The 14,774-nt window shown below is 40.3% G+C and overlaps 1 protein-coding gene across 1 annotated transcript in view; it reads right to left on the bottom strand.

The window, feature by feature from the left end:
• Nucleotides 1–7,243: 7,243 nt before the first annotated feature.
• LOC137287725 (multidrug resistance-associated protein 1-like) overlaps nucleotides 7,244–14,774 on the bottom strand; it is a 29,619-nt gene continuing 22,088 nt past the window's right edge. The window contains exons 21-26 of the mRNA XM_067820112.1: nucleotides 14,401–14,502; nucleotides 13,129–13,275; nucleotides 12,324–12,482; nucleotides 11,279–11,445; nucleotides 10,445–10,639; nucleotides 7,244–9,567 (exon numbers count right to left, since the gene is read on the bottom strand). Of these exons, the coding sequence (XP_067676213.1) occupies nucleotides 9,456–9,567; nucleotides 10,445–10,639; nucleotides 11,279–11,445; nucleotides 12,324–12,482; nucleotides 13,129–13,275; nucleotides 14,401–14,502 (882 nt within the window). The 3' untranslated portion in view covers nucleotides 7,244–9,455. The remainder of the gene's footprint in view (nucleotides 9,568–10,444; nucleotides 10,640–11,278; nucleotides 11,446–12,323; nucleotides 12,483–13,128; nucleotides 13,276–14,400; nucleotides 14,503–14,774) is intronic.

Below are 14,774 nucleotides of genomic sequence, written 5' to 3'. Positions count from 1 at the left end.
ACTTACCTTTTGCATCCCTACACGCTGTTTTGTAGACATTTCTTGATGAGATGTATAAGTTCAAGGATGCTGTGTCTTCATGCTTTCTAAATTTATTAAGGTAGTGACACCACTGACGTATAAGTGCCAAACATGCATTATTAAATCAATTTGGGTTGGGTTTTGACGATGTAAGGGTCCACTTCATCCACTCCGCTGACTTGAGTATTGCACCACTAAACTTTTGTATGCCAAACTCACAATCAGAACATTACTTCTGTTGCATTCTCCAACTCGTTTGACAGGTTTAAAAGATTTGAGACATATCCACCTTCCTTTTCGGGTTTCCAGACGTACATAACAATAGGTGTACGTAGAGGCGATTCACTTGTAGCTAGCTGCTTGCCATGTATCGACAATAGAGAAAACGATATTGGAAGATGCCGAGATTCAAAACAGGAGACAATATCTGGTTAAGTACTGTATCTGACCCGATGACATAGTCGATCACACTGCACCCTACGTGACTTATGAACGTATGATCACCTTTACCCTTGTCTGAACCAGATCGTCCATTTGCGATATGGATGTTAAGCAGACGACATATTTCTAGAAGACGTTTTCCAAATGTGTTGACATGGGTATCGCAACGTATTCGTGAAGATGAGAATCCATCATTTATAAAGTCATTCAAATCATCACGATCGTCCGATATGTACTTATAATCATCTTTGTTAAAATCTGATAGTTGGCCAGTTTCGCATTCATATCGCCAGTCAGAACGGCATCGCTGTGTGCAACATTCGCAGAGTAATCGCAATATTCATTAAAATGGATATCGATACCATTTTTGGAATAGGTAAGTGAAGAGTACCAATTTGATCCGTCTGGTTGAATGTACGCAAATATAAACATTCTATTTTTAACAGTGGTAAACATATTTTTGCCGAAGAGAGCAAATATTGCGTTAACTCCTTTATGAATGTGTTTCATCATCATCATCATCATCATCATCATCATCATCATCATCATCATCATCATCATCTTTATTTCCTCCACTGTAGGAGATTAGATGCTTATTACATCAATAAGACAGCGTGAGTAAGTACACTGAGAAGAGAGTTAGTTGGCTGGTAACATATGGCTGGTACACATAAAAGGATACCTCCAGATAATCTGCTCGATTTTGACAATCGTACACCTGGGATATGGTAACACTTGTACAAGGGAAACGATGACACTATAGTACTATGATCACAATCAGCAACCCATGTCTCTGATAGATGAATAACGTCATGTTCTTTAAGAAAGTTCATAAAGTCAGGGTCATGTAATTTAATAACTAGTCCAGATACGTTCCATGTTACAAACGAAACGCCACTACCTGAATCAGTCACCTTGTTGGATAAATCCTCGTGGATATTGGTTGCTTTGGCTGGGGCCCGGCCGTACCCATATCTGTACTCCTGGTCCTGTCTCTTACGCCTCCTAGGGCCATCCTGTACGGTGTTGGCCATCCTGTACGGTGTTGGATCTAGCTGCTTTACGCCTAGCTTCCCGGTGTCCTCCAAACACGTGGTCGCTAGAGGTACTGACATTGTCTACAACAATAAGTTTACCATTTTTATAGTATCCTTTCTTTCCCGTATCTGATAGTCCTTTTAGTTTCTCTCTCTGTTTAATGGTCAGGTCGTTTGCTATGCCTATTTTATTTTTTTCAGTTGATTTCGTTTCTTCAGAGCCCATATTTTGCTCTCCGTATCCCCAAAAGCAGCTATAAGTGGTCTTGGTTTCCTGGCCTGTTCATCATCAATCCAGTGAGCACATTTGATGTCGCTGGGTGGTATGCAGTCCTCAGACTCGTTACAAACGGAGTTCAACACCTGCACTACCTTGTATCTGCAGTCACTGTACGACTCATGTTCAAACTCAGGGATCCCGAAGAACACAATATTGTCTCTGCGGCTGAAAATTCGTTCCAGTCTGTTTTCAAACTCGTTAAGCTGATCCCTTTGATCCCTACTTATCTTCAGTTCGTTTCTGGGTTATACACAGTTGCCATCTTGTCTATCTGGCTCCAACCTGGTCGATGTGTGTGTCTTCCGATGCGTTGTCTCCATGTTGTTATATCCACCATCGTGGTTGGCAAAACTCAAAACAGTTATGTCCGACAAGTGGTTAAGCTATTTCTACGTCGTATATGTCTTTAATTCTCTAATTTAGGACATTTCAATTGAGAGCAAATGTTGACCTAAACCACTCTGCTTGACGCATGCGCATGAGCATCATGCCTCGCATATAATATTCATAGAATAAAAACCTGAAGGCACCTAGATAGCCTAAAAGCCGTTTCAAAGTATGGAGGGGATCCTCCAATCATTTGCTCCACACAAGACTACGATGGTGGGGCATGTGAAAGCGATTTCTTATTGCTAAATTCAGTCCATTACCGAGGCCTGAGGGGTAAGTATGAATAGATGCTGGACCGTTTTATAATATTTCCTATCTGAAGGAGGTTGTTTCATATGAAACTTCACCTCTGAAACATATGCTCATCGTACACTGACGTATGCAGAGGCATCTTTATTCATGTGATGACAGTATGTCCATGGATGAATTGAACGTCTAATATCCGAGGAAATGCTTAAACATCCAGTATTTCAAAGACATTCCTTTTCATGGTAACAGGTTCTGAAATTTCATATTTTGTCTAAGTTTACTGAGGCTGAAACATGAATATTTCCGTAGGTGGAGAAATCTTTGTACAGTTTCAGTTTTCAAATGTTTTCATGCCTTAGAAACTGAAGCATCATTCCAGGTACCAAAGGTAATTTTTTAAACAGTGTTTTTGTGTGTATTGATGGCGTTTTTTTCTGTTCGGCGCATATGACGAAGAGTCCTTTTGCCGTTTTGTCACGGCCAATTTAACTTTCACTTGACACTTCTCGCTCTTTTTGTCCTTCGGCCCATTTGACACTTCTTTCCCTTTCTGTCCTTCTGCCCATTTGACAAGATCCATTGAGAAGGTACATTGCCTACCATGCTCTTTCAACATACACCTGGCAACGAACACTGTACTTATCTCGTTCCTTTTCAACAAATATTCAGTCAGTTGCTTCAATGCAAGTTTTAACATAGTGTTTAGAGAACCTATTAAATGAACATCATCTTGAGCATTTGGGGTACGATGTCAGGGCGCAACCACGCCAGCGAGCCTGACTACTCGATCCTGTTACTCGCCTCTTACAACAAGCATGAAGACCGAATGTGACCCCGATGGGCTGGCCAATAACATGTTCTATACGTCTAAGTGAAAACTGAGTCATTGTCTTTGGATTGTATTCCCTGGTTAAATCCACTTTGGGCCTGATGTCTGGCTGATTCTTGACTTGTCTCATACACAGACTATACTCTTCATGAATATAGTCATTGGCACAAAGTTTGAAGAATCTAGTTGATACAGAATGCATTATTGAATGTAATTCATTGATAACATAGTTCATGCATATTTAGGCTCCACTGGTTTTGTATTAAATATCACTGCATTGTTCTGAGTCATCCAGACAACAGTTTGTTTGATAAAAGCAAGGTCGCTATTTGTGTGATTCGCTACACGCAGCTCTGTTTGCGCTGCATGGGGTTCTTTTTTCACAACAGTCAGTTCACGGGGGAACAAAATGTTCTCAGTGAACGAAATATCCACTGGTCTGCCAGCACGTGTCTAGCAACAGTCCAGTCTGGTCAGTACTTCTCCACAGTCACCGACTAGCAAATTTTCTTGTGGTCATTTTTAAATATACCACTCTATCCAACTTGATCTTAGTTCTACATTAACATTTTTGGATAGTGAATTCTTTTGAGGGCTGGTTACTTTCATGCATAGGTAGCCCTACTAGGAAGCAAAATTTGGAAACTATTTGACACACTGCATTGTGTACTACCACTAGTCATCATCTCATCATGATCAGTACCACTACTAAACAGAAAGTGGTTGCTAAATACATTGGTCATGTTTGAATACTGGGAATATTGTTGCAATTAAAAAGTCCACATCTTATTTTATAGAGAAATTTGAAAGAGAATCCTGAAAATCCTAAATGTTATGATTATCATGAGTGTTTTAGAAATACCGAGGTGCTGGGGTAGCCTAGTGGCTAAATCGTCCACACGTTACGCTGGAGACCTGGGTTCGGTTTGTACAGTGTGTGAAGCCCACTTATGTTGTCCCCAGCCGTGATATTGCTGAAATATTGCTAAAATTGCTAAAAGCATGCTCACTCACATTTAGAAAAACAGTGGTGCCTGACAAAAATTATGTATCTGTTATCTTCAAAAGTGAGAAATGTAGAAATGCCTTGTGAGATTCTGCTGCTCATATAGCATGATTTATTTACAATAACAGGTTAATGTGGGAAAATATAATTTGTAAACTGTGTGATTTAAACTTAATTGAAGACGAATGCCATTTTGTCTGCCTACATGAAAGTGGGTGAGTTTAGTTTTAGACCGCACTCAGCAATATGCCAGTTATGTGACGGCTGTCTGTATATAATCGTGTCAAGACCAGACAACCCATTGATTGAATGAGCATCGGTGTACGATGGGATATGATGACAAGCGTCAGCCAAGTCAGCGGGTCTGACCACCTTTTACGACCAGCAATGATTACTGAAGATCGGTTCTAACCCAGATCTTTACAGGTGTTTGTTGAGAACTAGTTGCATATTAAGCCCTTGCCGTGTACATCTTTTTTTAAAACATACAATCGGGATCGGGTGGTCAGACTCGCTGACTTGGCTGACTTATGTCATCGGTTCCCAATTGCGTAGATCGATGCTCATGTTGTTGGTCACTGGATTGTCTGGTCCAGACTCGATTATTTACAGACCGCCGCCATGTAGCTGTAATATTGTTGAGTGCGGCGTAAAACTAAACTCACTCACTCACTTGCCGTGTACATGGCAACATCTTACAATTTGTGTCTTTGTCAGAGAGGTCAAGTCTAGTGGTTAAAACGTTCGTTCGTGTTCGATTTACATTGTACGTAGACTATATATTAACATATGGTTTTGGTATTGGAATCAACAAAAAAAACCACAAATGGGTGACTTTACAGAATACACTCTCCATCATTTTTCGTATGCAAAATCATTAGCATTACTTGCACACATTTGTGGAAATAGAATCTGGTGTAGACGAAGAAAACCTTATCTCCACATGACCACTCAATCTTCAAACTCTGAGCATCCTTCAGCTGCGACTGCGTGACTACTAACTGCGGTAGATATCTGCTCCGTCCAGCAGGGTCACGTGACTTACTAAGTTACCGATGTCTTGTCTCCCCACCCCCCCCCCCCCCCCCCCCCATCCCCCGACTCTGGTCAGGGGTGCGATGAGACCAACTGCATGATGACAGAGCCCCAAGAACAATAAGTCCCAAAACGATCGCTGTCAGTGTTCATATAACCAACAACTCGGTACTTCAGACTGTAGATATTGATATCGACTGAAATTGACGACCTGTCTGTTCCACATGATAAGATGTGGAGTAATAAAATCTTTTGCAGAATATGTCCATTTACAATTTGAAAACGTCACAAGCAAACAATGCATATATATATACTTTTATAAATATTCATTATGTATTTTTATTTTGTACAACGAGAAGAATTCTGAACTTGTTCTTCGATACGATTGTCGACATTATTCAGGCTGATTCACTGACTTTATATCAGGTCGTGAGTGGAATTTGGGCGCAGATTAGGATCTTGTCTGAGGACAGGTTTTAATCTGATGTACTTGCAGATAACATATATGTTAAATATGTTGCCATGTTTGGCTTTGTCTGCAAACCGTCCTATATGAATGAAGTACTGGTCAGCTGTGTTTGCTAGTTCAGTGTCGTCCCAGTATAATCTGTCTATGGTATAACGATCATATGTGTTTGCCAGTTTATTGTCGTCCTTACTGTTGTCCTTACTGTTGTAGACCTGTCGCGATTCATTACTGGCTACTTATGGAATAAGTGTCAGATGTAAATGTCAGTTTATTGTCGTCCTTACTGTTGTAGACCTGTCGTGATTCATTACTGGCTACTTATGGAATAAGTGTCAGATGTAAATGTCAGTTTATTGTCGTCCTTACTGTTATAGACCTGTCGCGATTCATTACTGTCTACTTATGGAATAATTGTCAGATATGTATGTCAGTTTATTGTCATCCTTGGCGTCCCAATAAAATACTTTGTACCTGTGGAATAATTGTCAGATGTGTATACTAGTTTAGTGTCGTCTTTATTGTTGTAGGGCTTTCCCAATACAATACTATCTATGAAATAATTATCAGCTGTACATACCAGTTAATTGTCGTCCTTACTGTTTTAGGCGTGTCCCAGTGCACTACTATCTACCTATGGAATAATTGTCAGCTGTCTATGCAAGTTTAGTGTCGCCCATACTGATGCAGGTGCGCCCTACCACAATACGATCTACTTATGGAATAATTGTCAGATATGTATGCATTTTCGAGTTCGATTCCCCATACGGTTTTAATGTGTGCAGCCATTCCTGGTGTCCCCTAAAAATATCGACCCTACATAAATGAGAATGAGTCGTGAGTAGATATTGAGTTTGGCCACATCAAAAATTCTGCAGATATCAATGGCTACAAAATGGATACAAGATACAAAACCGATATGTGAAATTAATGCATGTGAACATGATTTACAAGCAATATAAAGACTACGAATGTGTAAACTGATTTTCTTGATCGTAATCACTACAGTCACGAACATGTACACTTTACATGCTGAAAGTGCTATAATGGCCAATGAATGTGCAAATTAAGCGAGTTACTGCGAACATAGATGTATATATGACTAACATAAACATCCACACCATCACTGCACGATTCAACACAGACATCCAGGAAAATAACATAGACAATGCTTATCACAGAAATCAGTGCCATGCATGGTTTCCACAATATCAATATAACAAAGTAACATGTGTTAATGAATCAACACCAAATATTGATAATACCAGGTATAAAAATTGAGAACTTATCCTCATCCAACCACGGTACCACTACACACAGGAGGGCAAGTCACTTTCCTTCCTAAAATAACGATGAAGCTTGGGGCATTACAAAAGCCTGCGACGTCGAAGAGTATAACGTTGTTTGACGTTTGCTGGTGACATCTTGGAGATATGATCTTGGAGATTTCCAGCTTGGAAATATGTTATTATCCAAAGAATATAGAAGATAACACAAACGAACATTTTTATTGAAAATATACATCCTTAAAATGGTATAACTTTTTGTTCTATCACATACAAGTGTGCCTGGTTCATTGGATACCCCCACCTGACATCACAGCCTAGTCCCTATAAGGTGTGTACGTGTGTTGTCACATCTCAGGAAATTCTGGGGTGCGTTGCTAACAACCAATCGCTTGCAAGCGATGTACAGCGCCTGACAGCGGAATGCTAACTTTCAGCCGCTTGCAATCGCATCAATCGCTGGATGAAGTCGCTTCAATCTGAAACCAAAATGGCGACGTAGGCAAATTTGTATTTGAAGACTGATCAAAACTGTTCGGCTGCCAAATTGGCATGAAACTTACATCCCAGCATCCTCGGTTTGTTCCACAGGTTCAATATAGTTATCAACAATCATAAATTCATCAATCGTCATCGTGACTCTCTTAATACGTCCTTTGTTAGCGCCAGACGAGCCAACGGAAATCGGTCCGACAATTTTGGAAGAGCGGTAAACGCTTCGAGTAAGCCCGAATTAAGCCACTAATTTGCTTACTCTAAGCGATTTTCGGCTTGCAACGCACCCCTGGTTATTACCTATTGTAATCTGGTAACAAACAAATCTGGTACTAATCAGTACCAAATACGCTATAATCTATGAATTCAGATGTGTCACAGAAAGAGCTCAACTACAGACCCGTGGCAGTTACACTGGGCCACTAAACGTCGTTTCTATTGACTTGCGTACTATTTCAGTGCAGAATAAATATTTTTATGAAGTGAGTTTAGGACGGATCTTTGTCAAATTTGAGAAGCACATTTGAAATCATCTCCGCTCTGTGCACATAATTTCAGTTTGATGTTCCAACCACTGTTTATCTAATGACATCACATATATCAACTTACGTATGGTTCTTCAATGCATGATCACGTCGAAATCCACGCTGAGGGTGTTCATGGCACTGATAAAATTGTTGCCATTCGATAAATAAACAACGGGAAATAAAGCAGAATTTATATGATTGTAAGAAAGATGATTCCTCACAAACGAGCAAAATGTGACTAAGTTCTTAAGAAATTTAAAATGAAAATTATTTATACTACACTGAAAAAAGATGTAAATCCATGGATACTACGTGAAGAGGCCAAAGTGGCACGGGTCTGTAGGTCTATTCAAACAGTTGTTTTTTGGGTTTTTTTGCAATAAGATGTGTCTTATGTTATGCAGTATGTGAACAGTTATTCGTGCTCTTAAGAATGACCCGTGAATATCAAGGTTAGAATTGGTCTTCATTAACCCATGCTTGTCATAACATACGATTCACGGGATTGGCTGGATGGTTGACACATCACGTCATCGTATACCAAGACATCGATGCTCGTGCTATTGATCACTGGATTGTCTGCTGAATTTTGTACCGGCAGGCCCAATATAGCTGGAATAGTGCGTCGTTAAACAACAAACCAACTAATCTTCAGAATGTGTTGTTCTGGGAGACATATCCCCGCTCATAAACTCTTTCGGCAACAATTCTGCAGTCTCCCGAGAAATATGAGAGGGAGGTACAAACCATTTTAGGATAATTTCTTTCTAACTTTCACAAGTGTTGAGTAGCGTATCGTCTGTTATGTTGATCCGGCAGCTCCACAAACGGAGCTCATCTAAATATCTTGTAATCACTTCACGTAAAATCAGAAAACGTCTTATCCTCTTGAGGTCTGTTTATCACTAGAAGTCTGCTACTTACAAAATGACATCGATCTTTCCCCTAATTATACTCTTTTATAATTGTTTGATCGGTATTCTAGAAGTTTTACGGAAGACGACTTCTTGTACACTGCATTATGGGAGGTTTCGATGTAAATTCTTACATGGTCCACCTTTAAGAATCTACATCGAAACGTTGCATGATGCAATAAACACGAACTTGTCATCCATATTGGGTGTATGTTTCATTACCAAATTCATCAGCACAGAAAAGCTCAGCAATGGACAGTCCACTCTTTCATTTAGAATTACAATAATTAAGAAAATAAAAAAAAAATGTCAAAGCATATCACTAATATCAAAACCATGATAAAATAATTTTAAACTTTAAACTTCTAGTGAGAAAAAGTAGTAATTAGGAAATATTACAACTGCTCTCATCTGACAGGTGTATGATGATATGAGAAAGTCTTGGAAATACAAGCTGAGAATCCTAGCTGCATCTTTAATCAAACTATGCCAGCATGTTTAGCGAGAGCATAAAAAATTCCTTTGGTGTCTTGCAGCAGTCTCTCTGGGGTGTCATACGCCTCGACAACCCCTTTGTTTAGCACCAATATTCTGCAAAATAATAACAAAATTTGTTATCTTTCGAATAATCATGGGAATGGAAAATATTGTTCGTTAAAAATATTTAGCTGACATCAAATGAGGCAGCTCCAATCTGTTGGAAAGAAGGTTAAAATACGGGTGCGTTACACAGAGCCAATCGCACACAAATGATTTAGAGCGATTCGCCTTATAACCGCAGAGCGTTAACTTTCAGCCGCATACAATCGCGCCAATTTCTCGCTGAAGACGCTTTGTGCTCAAACCAAAATGGCGGCTGAAGGACAGTTGAAGTCGACAGCTGAACAACAAGTGTTTGACGGGATAAGATGTGAAATGGTTAAAAGCAGCAGCAGACTCTTCTAATGCATTCTTCGTTATGGTCAGGCGATCAAAATGCAATCCTTCCGCCATTTTAGAAGAGTGAGGAAGCGCTTCGAGAACGGGAGTAACAATTGACTGAGGTGGATTAACTTTGTCATGCTCACAATCACTAGTTGCTGATACCAGAGGATATGCTATGCCTTACAAATCACACACTGAAACTTCATGTCATTTGACGACAAGATATAAAATGGTATTCATAGCAGTAGGATTGTGGTACATACATTACACATGGTAAAAAACGTTTCCTCAAACCTATATCAGATTCAGTGGTAGGTGATTTGTTATGAAATTTGTTTAGACACTAGTCAAGTTTAACACGTTGTTCTGAGATTACACATTCTCAATCAGTACAGATTCTAGTACTTTTACTGGGAGGAGTCCTATCTCATGGGTTTGGCAGTTGACTCTTGTTGCTACAGATAAGGTGCCTGCCTCTGACGGCATGGGTTAGGAATCCCAAATATAACATGTGTTATGGGTCATTTGTTGCAATAATGCTGACCTGTCGTAATCCATGACGGTGTTGAGTCTGTGGGCGATGGTCAGCACTGTGCAGTCCTTGAACTCTGACCTGATGGTCTGCTGAATCAGGTCATCGGTTTCCATGTCAACGGCTGCTGTGGCCTCGTCCAGTATCAGAATTTTGGATTTTCGTAGAAGAGTCCTCGCAAGGCATAGAAGCTGCCTCTGCCCAATACTGGAAAGGAAGACACGAAATCAGACTCTTGCCGTCTTGAACACTAACTGAATATGTTTTGTTCAATGTAATACAACGGTAGGTAAAATACGCTTCCATTTCCATTTTTCTTATTTAGGGCCGCAGGCGCCACCAGTACATGCTCACGTTTTTCTCGAACTCCTGATGAATATCACTTATACACAGTGATCCATTTTCTCTATTGTTGCCAGCTATTTTCCCTTTACGCGCAACTAGACGTTTTTGAGGATAGTCAACATCGGGTATTATTTAGCACTGACATCAATATCATCTGTAGAAGGTGCAGTTTCTCAAGAAATAGTTTGAGGTTTGTTAGAGGCGGTGTTCAATGCGTTCGCTCTATTATGATGCGTTGCATTCATAATATGCCATCTTGTTCTCCTTTTTACACTGACGGCTATATCATCTATAGAAGATGTAGTTTGTCATGAAATAGTTCGAGTTTTGTTAGAGGCGGTGTTTAATGCGTTCCTTCTTTTATGATGCGTTGCATTCATAATACATTATGCTACTTTGTCCTCTTTTAGTGCTTCGAAGGCTAGGAGTTTTATTTTGAAAGAATCTCCTGAGGATCCACCGAGAATGCCCTCACTCACTCACTGATTGTATTCTTCGTACCTGAAGTTCTTGCCTCCCTCCTGGCATTTGTAGAGCAGTTGACCAGGTAGAGAACTGACCAGAGTGTGAAGGTGGGCATGTCTCAAGGCAGTCCAGATCTCCTGGTCATCGTAAGCCTCGACTGGGTCAAGATTCACGCGTAATGTTTCCGAAAATAGAGTCGGATCCTAAAACGAAACGAAGCAACGATGTAAATATCTCTCTTTTTGAGGGTCTATGTGAAACCAATCACTAAATTGTTGTTGATCACAAGATTGTCTGGTCCACACTCGATTATTACACATGTAGCTGGAATATCGCCAACCGCGGCGATAAAAAGAAACATTCTAAACTTTCGGGAAGGGATAAAAGTCAACGCAGAAGTATTTGATAGCGGCTACAAAGGAAACCAACGAGACATGGTTAACCGATTATTATATTTAACCGAACGATAGCACTTCAGGGTTAAACTCTAACTGTTGTCACTAGCGGAGTATTGATAAGGTTTCTAGCATTTTCATGAAATTCCACTTTGAAATGTATGTTAGTTCTTATAATAGATTATAAAGTAAACATTCTAGTACTTTTTTTGGGTTGAGCCTCATGCGGGATTCGACTCTGCGTCGAAAGCTATGATTAACTGCCATTTATAAAGTGGTCATATACAACATATGCCGTGAGCGCCATGCCAATTTACACTTATCAGAAGGGTACACAAAGTACGCAGTCCAGACTACCAGTTGCCCGACTTCCTTTTAAGTGGAAGTCGCGGTGGTTTACGGGTCAGACTTTCTTTGCTGGCGATTAGGTGCCGGAGGTGTGGGTGCGAATCCCACATGAGTCTCAACCTAACAAACCTAAAAGAACCTGTAGCTTACAAAGAAAGTGAAATCCCAAATAAAACGTATGTTATATCTGATCACCTTCTACACGTCATTGTGTAATCATATAATAGTTCCTGTGTTGAGTTGAGTTGTTCCTGTGTCAGAGATTCACGCATATGCAATTAAACTACTAAAACAGATTCAGCAATGCACATGCAGTTACTAAGCAATGTATTGGTCACCTGTGGAATTATGGTCAACCTTGACCTGACCTCGGAGAGCCGGACATCGGCGATGTTTACGTCGTCAATGACGATGGCGCCCTCTACGGGATCGATGAGACGGAAAAGGGAGAGCATCATCGAAGATTTGCCTGCCCCTGTCCTACCCACTACTCCCACCTGTAAAATAGTTCTCAAAGTATAATGTCTCGCTCAGCACGCGACCTAATGATCCAGGCAGGATCAGACAGAGTGGGGTTCATTGTGAGCAAGAAGAAATGATGGCACTCTAAACGAATGAAGATCTAGATACCCTATATGGAACACTAGATGCTCAACACAGATGCAAATCACAGGCAGATTGCGCATATTGTTACAGTTCCATCACCAATTGATTGTGATCCCGCCTCGCCGACCGCGACCGCAACAAATAAAATCAGCATCATCATCATCAACAACAACCCTCTCCCCCGCGAAATATAAATTTAAAAAAAAAGCAAAAACAAAACAAAACAAAACAAAACAAAACAAAACAAAACAAAACAAAAACAAAACAGAAACAAGCAAACAAACAACAAAACAACCCCACAGACCCACCCCAAAGTCCCCATTTCACCCTTGCCTCCTCCTCAGGGCGGTTGGGTAGGCTCATGGTTGAAGGGTAGAAGACCTGGGTGTAATTCCGCATGTGGTCTGTCTTCATTTCTAGTGTGCGCTGCCTTGTTATTGCTGGAATGCCTCTAAAAGCAGCTTGAGCCTAAACTCACTCACTCACTCACTCACTCACTCACTGACTCACTTACTCATCCCCCACGTAGACCCGTACCTTCTCTCCTGCTTTGACTAATACATTTATGTCCTGCAGCGCTAGTTGTAATCCAGGACGGTACGTCAGCGAAAAATTCCGGAATTGGATAACTCCCTTATCCGGCCATGCTGGAGGGACGTCTTCAGTCCTGTCGAAGCAGTCTACCTGACAACAGGACAAACCATAAAGAACGTTTCCCTCCGTAATGCAAAACCCCGTTTGTCTGGAAATCCTTCTATATGAACTTCCATGTCTGTGTATATATAACACCACTTAACGGTTAATGGGCTACTCATTATTACACCAACAACTGGCGTCACATTACCATTTAGTCCTACCGGGGACCCATTTGATATATATTTCGAACACCGTTTTCGGAGACACTACATGTACATATAACCCCCAACGTTTCAATGTAATCTTTATTATAATGTCTGTTCTTTTTATTGCCATGTAAGGAGAGTTATATGCAGATAGTCATTCTGCTGTTTACTATTTACGACATTTAGAACTGGGATTAAGACCGTGAAAGCAGTTAGACTGACAAGCTTACTTTGTGTGTCGGTAAGTGAGTGAATATAGACTTAATCCCGCTTTTGTTCCAGCAATATCACAGCAGGAGATAACAGAAATGAATCTTCGACGTGATGAGCGAAAGCTTTAGCCACTGAACTACTCCCACTGCCTTAGCCAACATGCGCCTTCCAAGTGACACAACCTAACACAAGTACTAGAATCTGTAGTTTATTAAGAAAGAGTAATCGCAAATATAGCATATGTTAGTGTTTAATGAATTCTAAGGTTCGCTTGAAATAATGTTAACACGGTAGAGGGCGTGAGTGTCGATTAAATGCAATATTGCATTCATTCATTCGAATTATTTTATCTAATATCGTAATCTAAATACACAATTGCTTTGGGAATAAATTATGTGGTAGTTTCCCTGAGGGTAGTTATTATTATTGAAAGAAATGCATTATTAATTGTGGAATGATATAACGCCTTGAACTTTCACACCCGTGACATTCCGAGTTAGATTAAGAGGCAACTAACGGGGTCGGGTGGTCACCCTCACTAACTTGGTTGAAACATGTCATCGGTTCCCGGTTGCCCAGATCGATGTTCATGCTGTTGTCTGGTCCAGACTCGATTATTTACAGACCTAGGTCATATACCTGGAACATTGCCGCGTGAAACTAAACTCACTCACTAACTTTTTCTCTGCGAACACAAGGTCCATTAAGTTTTAGAACAAAGAGTTATCAGTTACGCCTCCCTTGACTGACGTACCTCTGTTTCCATGGCGACGTATTCCATTATCTTTTCAACAGAGACACTCATGAGATCAAGTTTTGTGCTTCTAATAATAACCATCCGAAGATCATTGCTAGTCTGGAATAAGAGAAAAAAACAACTTATTCATAGTCTTAGCTTGTCAGTCTAAAAACCATATTTTTTTCCAAAACTGTCATCATAACTTCAACACACTGAATGAAATCGCGTCATATATCTTTGGTTTCACAACACCCTCATCTTCATTATCTCTCCATAAGTTCATCACACTTCTCCATCTCTCCAAAAGTTCATCACACCGCTCCATCTCTCCAAAAGTTCATCACACCGCTCCATCTCTCCATAAGTTCATCACACCGATCCATCTCTCC

The sequence above is a fragment of the Haliotis asinina genome, chromosome 6, assembly GCF_037392515.1.
Source record: "Haliotis asinina isolate JCU_RB_2024 chromosome 6, JCU_Hal_asi_v2, whole genome shotgun sequence".
Lineage (NCBI taxonomy): Eukaryota > Metazoa > Mollusca > Gastropoda > Lepetellida > Haliotidae > Haliotis > Haliotis asinina.
The sequence above is the reverse complement of the archived record's forward strand: the minus strand, read 5'-3'. Positions and strand labels throughout refer to the sequence as shown.